The sequence below is a fragment of the Phoca vitulina genome, unplaced genomic scaffold (genome assembly GCF_004348235.1).
Source record: "Phoca vitulina isolate PV1807 unplaced genomic scaffold, GSC_HSeal_1.0 scaffold23, whole genome shotgun sequence".
NCBI lineage: Eukaryota > Metazoa > Chordata > Mammalia > Carnivora > Phocidae > Phoca > Phoca vitulina.
Window position 1 is genome coordinate 20,958,461 of NW_022589726.1, and position 15,350 is coordinate 20,973,810.

Sequence of the window (15,350 nt, forward strand, 5' to 3'; positions counted from 1 at the left end):
GGGGGGGGGGGGGGGGGGGGGGGGGGGGGGGGGGGGGGGCGCTGGGCTTCAGTGCTGCGCGGAGGGCTTTGGTCTGTCCCCAAAGCAGTCAGAGGTCATGGGAAGGTGTGAGGCAGTAGGGACACAATCAGAGGTACAGTTTTAGAAAGAGCACTGCTCTGGTGGAGCTCCTTGGAAAAGTGATTGTGGCAGGGAAAATATAAGATTAGTCTGGAACATCTTATGGTGTCAGGAAGCAAGCAGATGTTCAAAAGTAAATACATTTTTTTTTAAGATTTTATTTATTTCAGACAAAGAACGTGTGTGCCTGAGCAGGGGCGGGGGGGCGGGGAGGGGCAGAGGGAGAGGGAGCTGGATGGGGGGCTCGATCCCAGGACCCCAGGATCATGACCTGAGCCGAAGGCAGATGCCCAACCGACTGAGCCACCCGGGCGCCCCGTAAATAAATTTTTTTAAATGGAGGTATGTGGAAAGCGGAGGAACCGACTTGAAAGAGTTCTCAATGATCAAAGCTGGAATTTAAGCAATGAAATAAGTGATGATAATATTGGATTCTAAACCAAAGAATAAAATATCTTATGAGTTCATGCTAATATAGATGTGTAATTAAGTAAATCAGTGGCAGTGAAGGGACAGCTCTTCCTTACAGAAAATTTCTAATTAATAAATGTATAAGGAATGAGGGAAATCAAAAATTATCATTAGAACACTACAGTAATTGCTGTAAGCAAGATCCACTGATGAATCCTAAAATTAGCGGGTGAAAATTGAAGCAGAAACAGGGTATTTGCATGGTCACAAAGTATTGCCCCGCAAACTGGTTACTAATGACAAAAGGAAAAATAGTAACTTTACAGATAAACAGATAAACCCACTAGATACCACCTAACTAGGTGCTCAGGGTTAACCTCACCAGTCATAAGACATCTCAACAATATACCCCCTGATATAATGCACTGAGAAGGGCACATCACCTCTGTGGTATTCTTTCCAAAAATTCATAACCTCAGTCTAATTGGAGAAAATATCAAACAAACCCCAGTAAGGCAACACTCTCCAAAATACTGACCTGATCAGTTCCCTTCCAAAATGTCAAGGTCATGAAAGACTACTGAGGAACTATCATGAATCATAGGAAAATAAGGAGATTTGGTGATTAAGTACAATGTGGGATCATGGATTAGATGTTGGAATAAGAACATCAGTGGAAAGGACATCAGTGGAAAAACTGGGAAGATCCAAATAAAGTCTGTGGGTTTGGGTTTTGTTTTTTTTTTTTAATTGTTCTTCTAAAGAAAGTTGTAGAACAGTGAGAACATTGCTGTGTCTGTTTTTTTAAAGTGTGTGTATGTGTATACACAACCATACAAAGTTTTAAAATACACACACACACACACACAAAGTAGAGGTGCAAGATGGCTGGGGGGAGAGGAGGACCATCATAGACCAGGGAAAAGTCATCTAGGAGAAGGTGGTCACCATCAAGAAAGTGAAAAGACAAGCTATGGAATAGGAGAAAATATTTGCAAGTCATATACCTTATAAGAGACTTGTATTCAAAATATATAAAAAATCCTTATAACTACATTTAAAAAAAACCCCACATAATCCAATTAAAAATGGGAGAAGAATCTAAATAGACATTCCTCCAGGGAAGATATACAAATGGCCAATAAGCACATGAAAAGATGCTCAACATCCTTAAATAGGGAAATATAAATCATTACCATCATGAGGGATCACTTCACACTCCCTCGGGTGACTAGAATCCGATAATCAGACAGTAACCAGTGGTGAGGACATGGAGAAATGGAAACCCTCATACACTGTCGGCGGGACTAAAACGGTGCCTTCGCTTTAAAAAAAATTCGGCAGTTCCTCCAAAAGGTAAACCTAAAGTGACCATGTGATCCAGCAAGTCTACTCCGAGATATATACCCAAGAGAAGTGACTACATCCACACAAGAACTTGCACACAAATGCTCACGGCAGCATTGTTCATGAGAGCCAAAAAGTGGAAACAGCCCAAATGTCCATCAACAGATGAAGAGATAAACTGGTGGCACATCAGTTATTTATCAGAATACTATTTGGCCGTAAAAAAGGTACGTAGTTGGGGCACCTGGGTGGCTCAGTCGTTAATCATGATCATGATCATGATCGGGTCATGATCCCAGGGTCCTGGGATCGAGCCCCGCATAGGGCTCCCTGCTCAGCAGGAAGCCTGCTTCTCCCTCTCCCACTCCCCCTGCTTGTGTTCCTTCTCTCGCTGTGCCTCTCTCTTTCTGTCAAATAAATAAATAAAATCTTAAAAAAAAAAGGAACGTAGTGCTGATCCGCACTTCAACATGGATGAGCCTTGCAGACGTGATGCAAGTGACAGAAGCCAGTCACGAAGGCCACCTGTTCTATGAGTCCATTCATATGAAATGTCCAGAATAGGGAAATCTGTAGACAGAAAACAAATTAGTTCAGGGATGAGGGGGTGCTAATTAAAGGGTAATGAAAATGTTCTACAGTTGTCACAATGGCATAGATCTGTGACCGCACTATGAACCACTGGATTGCACACTTTAAATGGGTGAGTCATAGGGGATGTGAACTATGTCTTGAAGCTTAAAAAAGTCCAGGAGGAAGTGGCCACCAGAGGCACTTGTGCCTGAGAAGGTGACAGGGATGGAAAAATCGTGTTTGGATTTAGCATTGTGGCAGTTAACTGCTGACTTTGGACCAGGTTGAGAGGAAGGAGTGAGAAGTGAGGATGGGTGTTTTGTTTTGTTTTAGAAGTTTGGCTTGGGGGCGCCTGGGTGGCTCAGTCGCTAAGCGTCTGCCTTCGGCTCAGGTCATGATCCTGGGGTCCTGGGATCGAGCCCCGCATCAGGCTCCCTGCTCAGTGGGAAGCCTGCTTCTCCCTCTCCCACTCCCCCTGCTTGTGTTCCCTCTCTGTCAAATAAATAAAATAAAAATCTAAAAAAAAAAAAATTAAAAAAAAAAGAAGTTTCGCTTGGAAGGGCAGAAGAGGGCACGGTCTGGGGAAATGTCAGGGGGAAATTATTTTTTAGATGAAAGACACCTGAGAAGCTTTAAAGGCTGATGGGAAAGGTCCCTTCAGGAGGTCACTACTGAAGACCTAAGTGGGAATGGGTCGGGGCAGGAGGGACTGCCCTTGCGCGGGAAGACGGCGGCCCCTCTGCTGTACCGGGAGGACCTGGGGAGAGGGGGAGGTGCAAGCGTTCTGATGGAGCTGGGAGGACGCTGGCAGATTCGAGGGATTTTCCCTCTGCTGGCTTTAATCCTCTGGGGGAAGGAGGGCAGGCAATTTGAGAAGAGTGGAGTGGGTGTGAAGTAGCCCATGGAGGGTAAGCGTGCAACTCTAGCAGTAAACCTTGGTGTTGATGGCTTTCCTTTGGTGAGGAGAGAATAAGAAACAGTGTGAGCAAAAGCCTGGGGACAGAAGTGAGTGTCAAGTCTCGTCCTGTCCCATCCCCAACATCTAGACTCTGTGGAAAAAAAGCATTGACCTAGAAGGCTCAATCAGGGAGGGAATCCCAGGGATCTTCTAGAATTGTACCATCTAGTACAGTAGCCACAAGCTGCATGTGGTTATTTAAATTTAAAATTCATTTCCTCGGTTGAACTAGCTACATTTCTTTTTTTTTTTTTAAGATTTTATTTTATTCATTTATTTGAGAGAGAGAAAGCATGTGAGAGCATGAGTGGGGGGCGGGGCAGAGGGCGAGGGAGAAGCAGGCTCCCCGCTGAGCAGGGAGGCAGACGTGGGGCTCGATCCCAGGACCCTGGGATCATGACCTGAGCTGAAGGCAGCCGTTAACCAACTGAGCCACCCAGACGCCCTGAACTAGTTTCATTTCAAGGGCTCAATAGCCACATGTAGCTAGCGGCTACCATATTGGACAGCACAGAATAACCATTTCATCATCACAGAATGTTCTACTGGACAACACTTCTAGAAAAGTGATTCTCAAACTATTTTGGCCTGAGGACCCCTCCAACCTCTTAAAAATTGAGGACCCCCAAAGAGCTTTGGTTTATATAGGTTATACCTTTTGACACTTACTGTCATATAAATTAGAACTGAGAATTTTAAACATTTAATGAACTTAAAATAATAATAAACCTATTATATGTTAACATATTTTATGAAAAGTAACCATATATTTTCCAGGCCAAAAAAAAAAAAAAAAAAAAACAGTGAAAAGAATGGCATGTATGTTCTTACATATATGTCATGTCTGACTTAATAAAAGTCAGCTGGATTCTCATATCTGCTTCTCTATTCAGTCTGTTGTGATATCACATATCATGTCTGGAAAATGCCAGGATAGACTCATGAGAGAATGAGAGTTAAAAAAGCAAATAATGTCTTAGTAGTATTATGAAAATAGTTTCAACTCTGTGAATTCCTTGGATGAACGTCAGGGTTCCTGGACCGTATTTTGAGAACCACTGTTCTAGAACAGCCTCCATTTGGCACCAAGGAACTTGTCCCTGAGAGACTGAGTGATTTGCCTGCAGCCACAACAGCAAGTAAATTGTCGTGTTGGGACTAGACTCTAAATCTGCCTTCTGGCTGGAATGAGCCCAGCTAGGCTTTGGTGAGTGGGGACTAGGTTTCCTAGCTGTGGAGCCCCTGGCCATGTGGCCCTATAAATAAACCCATCGTGTCTGTGTCTGAGCCCCTTTCCTCTCCCCACCTCCAGCAGCTGCTTTTTTGTTGTTGGGCTATGCTGTGGACAGGGAGCATGAAGGAGCCGGGAGAGGGGAGGTAAGGGGTGTTGGAGCCTGTAAGACTTTGGGGCTCAACATGACTGCCCTTCCTCCTGCCTGCCTGGAAGGGCCGGGGACCCTACTGTGGGTCAGAAAGAACCCACACTAAGGGATGGAGGTTCTTGCAGTGCCTGTGAAGAGGAAGTTGGAAGGGGCCGCAGGGGCCCCTTCCCCACGGACACATGCCTCTCAGTAGGGCTATTGTGTCTTAGGGCCAGTTGTCAGGAGGAGGGAAGGAAATTCTTGTCTGTCCTCTTTCCCTGGGGGGGGGGAGGAGACCAGTTGGAATTCCTAGGGGTAAACGATGCTTTGGGCAGGGATTAAGGTGGCTGCTTTCAGGCCACGAATGCCCTGGGGCACCAGTCCCTTTATTCCCTCCCCACACCCACAGCAGCCCCGGGCTGATACGGTCAGAAAAGACTGTTTGCAATGGGTGCAGAAGTTGCTGTTTACAAGTGGACTCTTGGGTGTGACGGGGATTCCAGAAAGCAGCTGGGGGATGGGGGGAGTGGGGGCGGGGGGCGGGTAACGGTTGTTGTTACGGATGATTCTGTTATTAAAGTGAGCTTCTCCATCTCTGCCTTCCCACAGCTGCCCACCCTCCCCCACCTCCTGGTCCCTGGCTTCTGTCCCTAGAGGACTCTGGGGGGAACAGCTGGTGAGTGAGGGGCTCATCGGGGCCCAGAGCCCTTGGCTAAGGGCCGGGATGAGGGAGCGCGGAAGACAGGCTTACTGCCACCTCTCTAGTCCCTTCCTCCCAGGCCTGGGCTTGGAGCTCAGGGAGGGGTCTTGCCTGTGCCCTGGCTGGGCAGAGGGTGGGCATTGCAGGCTTACTCCTTTGCTCTGGCCGATTGAAAGGCCGGGACAGTCAGCTCTCTTTGGGGGGCCCTGTGACTGACTGGGCTGAAGAGACAGAGTCACCAGATTCACTCAGTGATCAGGCTGAGCCAGCCGCGTCCCCAGGTTACCCAGAGCCCCCTGAGCAGCTGTTCCCCCTTCCCTGTCCCTGGTTGCTGCCAGTGGCCCCCCACCCCCACTGAAGGAGGGCCCCAGAGGCGCTGGTCTTCCTCCCTTCCTCTCCCCCCCTCCCCTCGGCACTGAGGTCACCTCCCTCTGAATCAGGCCTTTGTGGGGGGCGGGGCTGCCCGTTGGCAGTTCTGGCGGGAGAAGCCTCCAGTTCACGTTGGAGCTCCCACCTCCTGCAGCTCCATCTCTACCCAACGTGGCCTGCATCATGTGTTCCCGACCCAACCTCCAACATCCGGGCGTGTCAGGCATGTCGTGGGACCACGGGAGGAATGTTTGAAACCAGGGCCATCCTGAAGAACCCAGGTTGGGGGTTTTCCAGGCCCGGGGTGGGGCTGAGCCCAGAAGCTGTGAGTAGGAGCTGTGGGGCCTGAGGGAGGAGGAGGGTGTGCAGCCCCCGGGAGAGGGGCCCCACTGACACGCGGCAGGGACAGCCACTGGGGAACAAACGTGGGTTGGTTTTTTCCCCATGAGATTTAGACCGAAACCCAGGCTGTGATGGGCCAAACTCCTCATTAGGCTCAGCCTGGGAGCTGGAGGTGGTAGTATCTCCTAATATTCCCTAGAGGAGAGGGAAGCTGTAGGAAGTGTTCTTTGCGCCATAGAAATCTTGAACTCCAACTGCGGTCCTGCTCACAGCGCGCACTGCTCCGGGCGCCAAGTTTAAATGCAGGCCTCTTCCCTGTGACTCAAGCAATCCGGGCTGCCAGCTTCCTGCCCCTCTGCTTGTGGCCCTGCGGACGGAGAGAAGGCCTCTGGTCCTGGGTTGGCCAGACCACCTCGACTGAGGGCAGAAAACTTCTCCCCAAAGTGAGGTTGAGTCACAGTCTGTCTTCATTTCCGGAGCCTCTCCCGAAGCCCAGCCGGGGAGACGGAGACGGTCCCACATGACAGAGCTGTTGCTTTTGGGTGGCTTGTCATTTGGAGGGTCTCCCCCAGGTCACAGTGGGGCTCAGGCCTCCCCGCCCTGGGATCCACAGAAGCGCAGATTGAGAGAGTGGCGGCAGTCAGCTCGGGTGGGGGGGGGCGGTAATCCGGTCCCCACCCTCCTCAACAGGCAGAAAACCACAGACATGATCCACAGCCAGTCCCCATGATCTGGGCCTCCTGGAGGCGTTTTTATTTTTGTTTTTTTTAGGAAAAGATATTCTCCCAGAGCATCTTCACTCTTAGTTTGGTTTTTGCTGTCACTGTTGGGACCACAGACTTGGGCTTTTCCCCAACTTTATCTTCCTCCCTTTCTGGCCCTGGACACTGCCGTGTTCACCCCGCTGCTTTCCTTCACCCTCCCAAGTCTGTCTCTCCCATCCCCCGCTACTCCCTGAGGTGTCCACAGGGGAGAACGGGTGAGGGGCCTGAGGGGAAAGCTAGGGCGCCCTGGGGGCACTGGGAGCCTCTGCCGAGCGGGCGTGCTGGGGTGCTGGGGTGCTGGGGTGGGGTTTAACTCAAGTGGTGGAGGTAACCCGAGGCCTTTTTTGGTTTTAACCCCTATTTATGTATGTGGGAAGGAGGATATTTCCTGAATTTTTTTCATTTTTTTCCAAGCCCGTCCATTTCTAAAAATATCAAACACGATAATGTCATGAGCAAATGAAGTTATACTCAATACATTTTTCATGATGTTAAAATAACAAAGGACTCGAGATTGTTGTGGAGTGTTTAAAAATAAGTATTACAAGTTTTTCCTTTTCCTGCAGTTTTCAGAAGCCCCCTTCCCGCTGTCATACACACATGGGCACAGTCTCACTGGGAAAGAAGGTTCTCTCCGTTTGCAGTTGCCCCTTTTTCCCTCTGGGGTGAAGGCTGGGCTGGCAGCTGGCGGGGAGGGGTTGAGGAGGAGGAGGCCCCTGAACGCAGGGTGCGTGTGCGGCCCTGTCAGATCTGCGGGTGCCCCCACTGCCCAGACCCCGCAGGGAGGAGCCTGGGACTCGGCGTGTCCCTTACAGATGAACATCCAGCAGCAGCAGGCAACAAGGCGGGACTTAGCATTGTACCTCTGTCAGGATGTGATCACGCAAAGTCTCCATTTACTGAGTTCATGCAAGACCCTCTGCACGCATCATCTCATTTCACCCCCAACATTTGGGCTGAGTATTCTTAGGCCCGTTTTATAGGTGAGGAAACAGATCTTGTAGAGTCAGGATTCTCACCCGGATCCGTCCCGAATTGCATAGCTCCAGGAGCCCTGGGACTCTAAGGAGCTTGCAGTACAACTCGTGTGTGTACGGAGAGGCCGCCTGGGAGGGGGGAAAGCGAGGCCTGTCCGCTGTGCTTGGTGATCCAGCCGTATGTCTTGGGCAGCCTCCTTCACCCGCAGATACCGCACCCTCACCCAGGCTGGTGCCCACCCCCCGTAAAGTTGTTAGGATTGGGGGCCGTGGTCCCTGACCAGGATTTCATCTGGACGTCCCCGAGGTCTCTGCTTCGGTGTCACCTCTCGGTGCCTTATTGGGACCCGACGTATGTCCATTGGCTTCTCTGTGCGTTGTCTGCCTCCCCCAGTAGAATGGAAGCTTCACAGAGGCAGGGCTTTCTCTGGCTTGTTCATCCCCAGGGGCCCAGGGCCTGGTACACAGCAGGAGCCCAGTAAATGCTTGTGGATCGCACGGCTGACACACTGTCTCCCTCCTTCTCTGCAGGCGAGGTGACCGTTCCGGCGGCTAGCGTGAGTGTGCCGGCCTGGCTGAGGAGGCAGAGACAGGTGAGGGGCTTTGAGCCTGTGCGTGCTGGGGGCGGGGGGGGGGGGGGGGGGGGGGGGGGGGGGGGCGGGGGGGGCATCGCCTGCGCCCCACCGCGGAGGACAGAGGAGGCATCGTTCAGGTGCCTGGCCGGTGAGGGGCTAGAGGGCTCCTCTTCCTTGCTCTGACAGTACTAAGCTCCTTTTGTGGGGGCTACAGTGGGTCAGAGAGTGGACTGGGGGCCTCTGCCCTTTTACATTAGGAAGGGTTTTCCCATCTACTGGGAATTTCTGCAATATTTGCAAAAGAAGGAAATGAGGACTTTTCCTCTAGCAGAGAAATTGCAACTCAGATAGCAGCTGGAGACTCGTCAGGTGCAGCCGGTAACTACGGCCGTAGTCCAGCGACCTCTGTGTCACGGTACAGGACAGAAGCCCGGCTGCGCCGTTCTCGGGCAGTGACAGGCGAGTCGGTTTCGTCATCAGTCTGTCCCCGACATGCCAGGTAGCCCGCCAAGGAGTGCGAGTCCGGGCAGGGACGTGAATGCAGAGTGCCTGCCTTCACGGGGTCCACCCTCCCGGGGAGGCGGGTACAGAACCGTGCAGGAGGGGAGCCCGCCCCGGACTTGGAGCGGGAACCCTGAAGAATGCGTAGGAAGGAGCTGGCTGGGTGGAAAGCAGGGAGGTGTCGGGACCCCTGCAGAGGGAACGGCATGGGGCCTGGCCGGGAGCAGGGAGCTGGTGAGGCCCGCGGGCTCCCTCCCACTGTGCCGGGAAGATGGAGTGTGTGCCGGTTCGAGGCCCATCTCAGCAGAGAATTCAGCTTTCTTGGTCACCGGCCAGTGTCTGTGTGACCTGTGGTGGGCTGAGCGCAGTGACTGGGGTTTATAAAACAATGGTCTCCGTTCTTAAAATGGGCAGAGTGTGTCTGTGTGTCTGTCCTAGGACCAGAAGAGCCTGAGTCAGACCCTGAGTTGTTACAATATCCGTGGCCCACTGGTCACACTAGACTTCCAGAATGCTGACGAGTTTTGTCTTTGTCCTCCTCCTCCACTCACCTCCTCCCTGTGCCCTGGAGTAGCCTGCCAGGGCGTCTCTCACTTGTTCCAGGGCCTGATGTCGGAGGCCATGGAGCAGCCCGCTGGGAGCCCTGGAAAGCCGAGGCCGGGAGAGGGTGGTGACAGTGGCACGGAACCGGGCACCTGCCAGGAGCTCCTGCACCGACTTCGGGAGCTGGAGGTGGGGCACGAGACAGGGTGGGGGTGGCAGGGCCGGCTGGGGCCCTCGGGAGCTTGGGTAGGCGTTATGGATGTGGGTGGACCTTCCTCTCAACCCGCTTTGCCGGGCTGGAGCAGAGCTGAACGTTCTCTAGCAAAGCTCCTCTGAGAAGCCCTTTCTTTGCTCTGAGCTCTCCAAACTGGGGGTCGGGGGGGCAGCTTGGGACAAGAGGCATGCACAGGGGCAGGGCTGTCCTAGCCCCCAAATGTCTCCCTTCTTTACCCCCTTTTCTCCCCCCACTTTCACGCCCTTGCCGGTTTAAGAAAGGCATGGTCACAGGGGCCACAGGAAGAAGGGTTTAGATGACCCAGGGCTTAGGATTTGAGGGAAAAGGACAAGGATCCCTCAACTAAGCTCTTTGCCATATTCTTAAGACCCTGCCCTCCTCCCTTCAGCCTCCTCTGCCCTCCCCCCAGGGAAATAAGGATTACTTTGGGCACATCCCAGCTTAGGTCCTCCTCGCCACTGTGTCTCCGCAGTCCCTCCAACCTCCCTGACTGAGGTGGGGGTTTACAGAAAACCAGCCATCTCAGCTCTGCCTTTCTGGTGCCTTCCATCCGTCTCTGCAGGCCTCCCCGTGGGGAATCCAGCCAGAGCCAAGAGCTGGGATAGGGGTGTAGCTAGTAAACTCCATGCCTCCCCTTCCCCAAAAGGAATTTGCCCTGGTGGAGGAATGATCCCACAGCCTCCTGGTCGGCCCCCTTTCTCCTTCCTGCAGGCAGAGAACTCGGCGCTTGCTCAGGCCAATGAAAACCAGCGGGAGACCTATGAACGCTGTCTAGATGAGGTCTGTGGGGTCTCCAGGGGGACTGATGCAGGGGGAGGTGGGGAAGCTGGGAGGAGCACGGGTTGTCGGTGCTCCAGGCAGAGGCTGGTGGGCTGATGGCTGTGCCTCGGGCCCTCTGTCCCCAGGTTGCCAACCATGTGGTGCAGGCACTACTAAACCAGAAGGTAAGCAGCCACGGGAGACGTTCTCGCCCCTGAGCCCAGACGCCCTGGGGAGAGGCCCTGAATACAGCAGGGGAAGTCCTTCCTGGGGACCCCTGAGCCTACTCACGTAGGAGCTAGAGGAGGGAGCTTGGTGGAAGTGGCCTATTGACCCTCCAACAAGGCTCCTTCTCCCCACCTCGGACAGGTCCATACTGTTCTACCTGGAGGAGAGGTGGGCTAGGTAAGGCCAGGTCTCTGAGCTATGGTAACTTTGATTTGGGCTTGAATCCTTCCCTAATCCTGGCCCCAGCTGGTTTCTCCAGATTGTGATGGCCCTGATAGCAGTGTTAATATTGTGAGCATAAGGTGGCATCTAAATATTTACTCAAGTACTGTGGGAACTTCTTGACTTCTGAGCCACTCTGACCCCCAGGTCTTCCTCTGCCTTATATGGGCCCTTCTTTGATGTGTGGTTTCTTAGAGGCAGGGGGTTGGCTCAAGGGATGGGAAAGATGCCAAAGGGAATAGGATTTACCTCCCACCAGGGGTGGTAGACTTTAGAGAATTTACCATCCCCAGAAAATATGACAGCTACAAACGTAGGCAGGCTCAGCTTCCCCTAGAAGGAGGCTGCAGGAGAAGGGCATGCCCAGCAGGAGTGCCCGCTACTCTGATGAAGGAGACCAGAATCATACAACTCGCCCCCTCCCCGCTATCCTCTCCTTGTCTCCCTCCGCCTCCCTGGGCTCAGGACCTGCGGGAGGAGTGCATCAAGCTGAAGAAGAGGGTGTTTGACCTGGAACGGCAGAACCAGATGCTGAGCGCCCTGTTTCAGCAGAAACTCCAGCTGACGACAGGCTCCCTCCCTCAGGTGGGCACAAGCGATTCTCCTTCCCTCCTCCTGCCTCAGCTTCCTGCCGCTCCCAGCCCCATCAGCATCATCACCTTCTTTTCTCCCGACACCTGAAGAAGCGGGCCACCAGCCATTCCCCTCCATTCTGGGGGCTGTGGCCGTCTGGGAAAGGCCCATCTAGCCTGATAGATCTGAGCCTTAGTTGGGGAGGGGACGACTCCCTGAGTCCCCTCAAGCTTGGCTCTCCCCCGCCTCCCAGGTGCTCCTTGCCCCACTGGATGTCATCCCTGTTGTTGACAGAGAAGGTTCTTGCTTGGCTCCTGCCCTGTGTGGGGTGATGGGTGGAGGCTGAAAATGCAATGATTTCAAGCTCCCAAGGGGCCCCTTTGGCCACCGTGTTGCTTCTTCTTGGCCAGGGACAGGGGCGGGGCTGGGCGTAAGGCGCCCAGTGCTGGGCGTCACAGAAGGTCAGGAAAGGCAGGTCCCACCCACCCCACCCCCCACCCCCCCGCCCCGGGTCATTCTGTGTGGGTGTGTAGTTGCATATGCTCGCACAGTGACACACAGGCGTGTCCTCAAACGTTAGTCCCTGATCGTAGACCTGACACCTGCCTTATCCGGGAAAAGCAGAAGGCTACTAGGTGTGACTCCTCAACTCAGTTAAGATGTCCCTTGGGGGGCGCCTGGGTGGCTCAGTTGGTTAAGCGGCTGACTCTTGATCTCAGCTCAGGTCTTGATCTCAGGGTTGTGAGTTCACGCTCTATATTGAGCTCCATGCTGGGCACGGAGCCTACTTAAAAGAACAACAAAAAAGATGTCACTTGCGGTCGCTGTATCAGGAGCCCCAAGGCTGGGGTGAGATATGGGGGTGGGCGGATCAGGACCATCCAGGGACCTGAAGTGAACCTTGGGTTCTCAGGTTCAGCCAGCACATCCCCACCCCACCCCCAACCTTGACAAGAAGAAAAGCACCTTCTGGGTGTATCTGTCTGAATGTGTGCGCCTGTCTGATGCAAGCCAGGCAGCTCTTGGCCCCCAGACCTTAAGCAGGATGCCCCACGGCTCACTGGCTGAGGCTTCTCATCACCATGGCCTTTTTGGAGGCTCTGTCCCCAAGGCCCATGCAGAGCTGGGTCTGAGTTGGTGGCGGTGACTACGTAGCTCTTCCTGCCCTGGACAGGTTCCCCTGGGATCCCCAGAGGCCTAACCCCGCTAGCCAAGCTCACCCCGTGCATACCTTTCTTGGCGACCAGTGATAACAGAGGTGTAGATCATCCTTAAATCACTGAAATGAAATCTGGGACCTTTAGGGGTTTGGGGCAATAGATCTATCTTCCCCAGTGGTAACATGACATAATAGAAAGAGCATAAACCTTGGCCTCAGATACGCTTGGATTGGGCCCCTAACTTAGCTCATTCTTAGCTATGTGACCCTGGGCAAATTATTTAACCTTATGAACCCGTTTTTTTCTTAAAAGTGAGGATTAAGATACCCATATTGCAGGTTATCATGAGGATGAAATGAAATAAATATATAGTGTTTGGCCCATAGTTGTAGTCAATGATTAGCAACTATTTATATTATTAATGTTACTCTCAAGTTGTGCTTTGCTAGGATGAAAGCTCCATTGAGCAAATGCTAATTAAGCTCTTACTGTGGGCAGCGCCTTTGCCAGCGCGTGTATGGAATCGGGCAGGGCTGTGGTGTGTGCAGAGCACGTGAGCCCTGAGTCTGCTCCGGTCTGCTGCGAGCTAAGGCAGTGTGCAGACAGCCATAGTACGGAGCTGGTGACAGTACTGTCCACGAGCCCGGAGCGGGGAGAGGCCAGCACAGTGGCCGTAGGGAGGTGACCCTGGACCTGGGCCTTGCTGCACGGGCGATTTAAAAAGTAGAGTTGCAGGTGGGGAGAAGGGATGCCCTGTGGGAGGAACTGCAGGGAAACCCCGGGCAGAAGCAAGCTGTTCGGCTGGGCTGGAACGGACGCTGTGCCAAGGAACAGCAGTGAGAACCAGAGGTGGCGGGCGCCTGGGTGGCTCAGTCGTTAAGTCGGCTCAGGTCATGATCCCAGGGTTCTGGGATCGAGCCCCACATCGGGCTCCCTGCTCTGCGGGAAGCCTGCTTCTCCCTCTCCCTCTGCCCCCTGCTTGTGTTCCCTCTCTCTCGCTGCGTCTCTCTCTGTCAAATAAATAAATAAAATCTTTAAAAAAAAAGAACCAGAGGTGGCATCAGGGAAGGACCAGCAGGCCAGGCCCAGAATGCCGGCAGAGGGGTCCAGACCTGTCTCCTTCAGCAAGTGGGCAGGAATAGGAGGCTTTAGAGGAAAAGGAAAAAAAAATACTTCTGCTTCGTGGATAAGGGATTTGTAAAGCCACTGAACCAGGTCGGGGAGACAAACGCTGAGCAGCATCCAGGCCAGGAGTGAGGATCTGGGCTGTAGCCGGCCGGCCAGAAGAGGGAGAAACACCCCAGAGGCAGGAGTTTAAAGCTGACTCCTGTCTAGTCAAGACGCCTCAGCGATGGAAATGACATTCACAGGGACTGAGAAAGAGGTGACCCGTGATTCCGTAGTGGTACTTTTGTCATCCTCAGAGACCATTTGGGCGGGGGGGAGCAGAGATAAGAACCCCTACCATCTCTCTTCTCGGACCCAGTAACAGATGCCTCTGCGTCAGTCTCAGCCGTCCCGGGGAAGCTAGGCTCATAGGCAGTCAGAACAGGAAGGGGCTGTTGGGGGCCGGCCCTCTGTAATCGGAAGGGGGCCCCGCAGAGAAGCAGAGTGGTCCTGGAGCCGCAAATCAGGCTTGCCACTGCCCTCTGCCCCTGGGACCTTCTTTCTCCAGAGCCCCAGGCCATCTCCCTGCCACCTGGGCTCACACGTCTTCATTCCACCTGTGCACAGTCTCCCGAGGCTCCTCTGACCAAGTGGCAGGGATGGTGGTGGAAGCCACACTGGAGGCCAAGAGACGTCCCCAAAGGAGCAGACTTGGAAGAACATTGTCCTGCCCTGGAGGGGAAGGACGAACTTCGTGAGGGGGTAGGGACCCGGGACAGACAGCCCCGGTGCTAACTCTGCCTCTCCCCTGCAGATCCCACTTGCGCCGCTCCAGCCGCCTTCAGAGCTGCCGGCCTCTCCCTCCCTGAGCTCTGCCGAGGGACCGACCACCCCGCTGCCGCTGGGGCACTGTGCTGGGCAGAGAGAGGTAGGAGGGCTGGCCAGAGTGCTCTGTGGCTTTGCTGGTGACGGACTCCTCAGTCGGTTCTCCGTTGCTGCTTCCTAAGGAGTGCCAGGGGGAGGGCTGCTCCCTGGTGCCCAGATCCTCGTCTGGGTATGAGCCTCAGACCGGGAGAAACAGGACCCCACTGCCAGTCACTAGCCTTGCGAGCAAAGTTAGTTAGTGGTAGACTCGTGGTGACCATTTCCTGAGCTCTCGCTCTGTGCTGCACACCTGGATCTCATTTATATATTTTTTAATAATTTTTGACCTATATTCACAATTGTCTCTATTCAAGTCTAGAACTATTACTCATTTTTTCTTTTGCTTCCGTGGTTTCCTTTATTTTAGGAGGTTAAGCACAATTACCACCCCATTTTATAGACGATGCTGTGAAGCTTAGGTGAAAAAACTAGCTGAAGTCCGTATAACTAGTTGAGCGGTAGACCTGGGACTTGAACCTACATAGTCTGGCTCAGGGGCCTGTGTGGTTAACCGCTATGCCAGATGAGCTGGGCCCAAGAAGGAGCTGGGCAGAAACGGGGAGAGGCTTGCCGTGGAGCTGTCCCAGTTGCCTCCTGCCTG

General features: G+C 53.4%; 1 protein-coding gene across 5 annotated transcripts in view; it reads left to right on the forward strand.

Annotated features, from left to right (window-relative positions):
- NCKAP5L (NCK associated protein 5 like) overlaps positions 1 to 15,350 on the forward strand; it is a 30,802-nt gene that overhangs the window by 8,572 nt on the left and 6,880 nt on the right. Inside the window, exons 2-8 of one of the 5 annotated variants that reach the window (XM_032420874.1) lie at positions 8,454 to 8,515; positions 8,826 to 8,996; positions 9,573 to 9,730; positions 10,488 to 10,556; positions 10,682 to 10,720; positions 11,451 to 11,570; positions 14,640 to 14,753. In XM_032420874.1, the coding sequence (XP_032276765.1) occupies positions 8,990 to 8,996; positions 9,573 to 9,730; positions 10,488 to 10,556; positions 10,682 to 10,720; positions 11,451 to 11,570; positions 14,640 to 14,753 (507 nt within the window). In that variant the 5' untranslated portion in view covers positions 8,454 to 8,515; positions 8,826 to 8,989. Of the gene's footprint in view, positions 1 to 5,959; positions 6,063 to 8,453; positions 8,516 to 8,825; positions 8,997 to 9,572; positions 9,731 to 10,487; positions 10,557 to 10,681; positions 10,721 to 11,450; positions 11,571 to 14,639; positions 14,754 to 15,350 lie in introns of those variants that run through there. The other 4 variants (XM_032420878.1, XM_032420873.1, XM_032420877.1 and 1 more) reach the window with 4 other exon arrangements.